Raw genomic sequence first — 3,038 nt, forward strand, 5'->3', positions numbered from 1 at the left:
AAGGCCCTTCCTAATTTGCCCCTAGCTTGCCTTCGCCAGGCACCAGTGTGTTGCCCATAACCTTCCTTAGAACCTAGTCGCCCACTTTGAATAGTCTGGGGTGCACGGTTTTGTTATATTTCCTGAACAATTCTTGTTGGTATGCGGCCACGTGGATTAAATCTTTTTGTCGGCGCTCTTCAGCTAGGTCCAATTCCAGGGCGACTGCTTCAGAATTCAACTCGGGCTCAAAATTTTCACTGTGGATAGTGGGCATGCTGATTTCCAATGGGATAATCGCCTCCATGCCGTGTGCCAGGGCAAAAGGAGTTTCCCCGGTAGATCACCTCGGGGTCATTCGATATGCCCAAAGGACACTTGGAAGTTCCTCGACCCATTTTCTTTTGGCTTTCTCAAGTATTTTCTTCAACCCATCAAGAATGGTCTTGTTTGATACTTTGGCTTGGCCGTTAGACTGCGGGTAAGTCGGGGTGGAGTTATAAAATTCAATTTTCAATTCCTCACAAATCCTCTAAATAAGCGCTCGTCAAATTGGGTGCCATTATCAGAAATCAGAATCTTGGGGACGCCAAACCGCATTACCACATTCTACCAGATAAACCATTTGACATCTTTCTCCTTGATAGTTGCTAAGGGCTCAGCTTCAACCCATTTGGTGAAGTAGTCCGTAGCCGCGATGAAGAACTTCTGGTTGCCTGGTGCCGTTGGGAGTGGTCCCACTATGTCCAGTCCCCACATCGCAAAGGCCAAGGGCTTGTGAGGGGAAGAAGTTCTCTGATCGGTTGGTGAATTTGATAGGCGAACTTCTGGCACTTCTCACATTTGCGAACATATTTCTGAGCGTCCGCTTACATGCACGGCCACCAATATCCTTTCGAGATAGCACAGTAGGCCAAAGATCTTCCCCTGATGTGACTGCCGCATATGCCTTCATGAATCTCGTACAGGAAAGCTTCCACGCTGCTTGGGTGTACACACTTAAGCTAAGGACCGGTGAAAGACTTTTTGTATAAAGCACTAGATGGAGAGAGCCAAAACCGTTCTGACTTCACCCGGACTTTATGCGCTTCCTTTTCATCGGCCGGAAGGGTGCGCTCTTTTAGGAAAAGGATAATAGGGTCTATCCAAGACGGGCCAAGCTCGGTGCAAAGTACTTCTATCTGCTTGGGTTCCTCAATACTAGGCCTTGGAAGAAACTCAATCAGGAGAGGATTGGAAGATGTTCTGTCGACCATGGAAGCCAGACCTGCTAACTCATCCGCACAGCCGTTTTCTTCCCGTCCAATTTGTTGGACCCTTATCGCCTGGAATCGCTTGATGTGGTCTCTTACCAGAGCTTGGTACTTTGTCATTCTGTCATCTTTAGCTTCGTAGACCCCAGACACTTGGTTGACAAGAAGTTGGGAATCGCTGTAAACCATCAGCTTGGATGCGCGCAACTAGAGCGCGCTCTTAAGTCCGGCCAGCAGCGCCTCGTACTTAGCCTCATTGTTTGATGCAGGGAATCCGAGTGTGATAGAGTGTTCGATGGTCAGACTATCTGGGGAGATCAAAACTATGCCCAGCCCGGCACTGTGACAATTTGAGGCTCCATCTATAAAAAGTTTCCACATTTCACCGACAAAGAGCTTCCAACACTCTGAGGGGTCCTAGGAGGCTTGAAGGTCGATGGGATCACGGTCGCTCGGCTGTTCTTTACCCCCCTCGGTGATGCAGCACCGGACCTAACAGGTTGAACTGCTATGCCCAAGTCCGGCGTCGCATTGCCGGGCTATAGTACTATGCCGGCTGAAGGTTCTATAGCGGGGCGCGCAAGTTCCGCGTCGCCAACATCGCCCTACTGTGTAATTTCTGGCGAGCCTGCATTCACCTCCTCAGCTGTCGTGGCAAGATCCACCGGGCATACTGGATGAATTCCATGTGAGAATTTAGTAATGAAATCGGCCAATGTCTGTGCTTTTATGGCAGTGCGGGGTTGGAACTTGACGTCGAATTGTCCCAATTCGACCGCCGACTTGAGGATTCGACCGGAGAAATCCGTCCGCTCGAACAAAGCTTTGAGTGGGAACTCGGTCAAAACAATGATTGTGTGAGCATGAAAATAGTGTGCCAGTTTCCTGGAGGCCATCATCAACGCCAAGGCAAGTTTTTCCAGCAGCAAGCATCTCGACTCTGCAGGTAGCAAGGTTTTGCTCACGTAAAAGATGGGGAAATACTGGATTCCTTATGACCGAACAAGCACTGCGCTAACTACATGCTGAGAAACGGCCAGATAAAGGTAGAGTTCTTTGCTGGGCTTTAGTGTCACCAATAATGGAGCAGAAGACAGATACGCCTTTAGCTCGGCCAAAGCCCTGTCACATTCCTCGTCCTACGAAAACTTGGATTTCAGGGCTCGAAAGAAACGACGACAGCGATCTGATGATCGGCTTATGAATCGATTAAGCGTGGCGGCCATTACGGCCAGATGTTGCACGTCTTTCGCTGAGTTGGGCTGTTTTAATTCTTATATGGCTTTGATTTGTGTGGGATCTGCCTCGATGCCTCGGTTTGTGACTAGGAAGCCTAGGAATTTTCCGGATCTCACGCCGAAGGCACACTTGGATGCATTCAGGCGTAGCTTGTGCTGTTTGAGAATGACGAACATCTCGGCTAGATCGAACAAGTGGTCTGCCTGATGCTTGCTTTTGACCACCATGTCATCGATGTAAGCCTATATCGTTCGGCCTAGCAGAGGGGCGAACATTTTGGTCACCATCATTTGGAAAGTTGCCCCGGCGTTTTTCAAACCAAAAGGCATGACTCGATAGCAGAAGAGTCCCTTTGTAGTGGTGAAAGAGGTTACCTCACGGTCGGGACCATGCATGGCAATCTGATGATAACCGCGGTAGGCATCCAAGAAACTGAGCCTTTTCATCGTTGTTTGCCATGGAATGGGATCAGATGAGCCTGGAAGACAAGGTTTTGTCTATCAAGTTTCCCACAGACGGCGCCAATTGTACGGGGAGCAAATATTTCGCGGAGCCCGTACTCCTTTC

The 3,038-nt window shown here is 49.3% G+C and overlaps 1 protein-coding gene across 1 annotated transcript; it reads right to left on the reverse strand.

Moving 5' to 3' along the window:
* Positions 1–983: 983 nt before the first annotated feature.
* Positions 984–1,421, reverse strand: LOC145801537 (uncharacterized). The gene has a single exon (XM_082893308.1). The coding sequence runs from the start codon at positions 1,419–1,421 to the stop codon at positions 984–986; it is 438 nt and encodes a 145-aa protein (XP_082749434.1).
* Positions 1,422–3,038: the final 1,617 nt, after the last annotated feature.

The sequence above is a fragment of the Camellia sinensis genome, chromosome 10 (assembly GCF_055761805.1).
Source record: "Camellia sinensis isolate YWXY chromosome 10, ASM5576180v1, whole genome shotgun sequence".
NCBI lineage: Eukaryota > Viridiplantae > Streptophyta > Magnoliopsida > Ericales > Theaceae > Camellia > Camellia sinensis.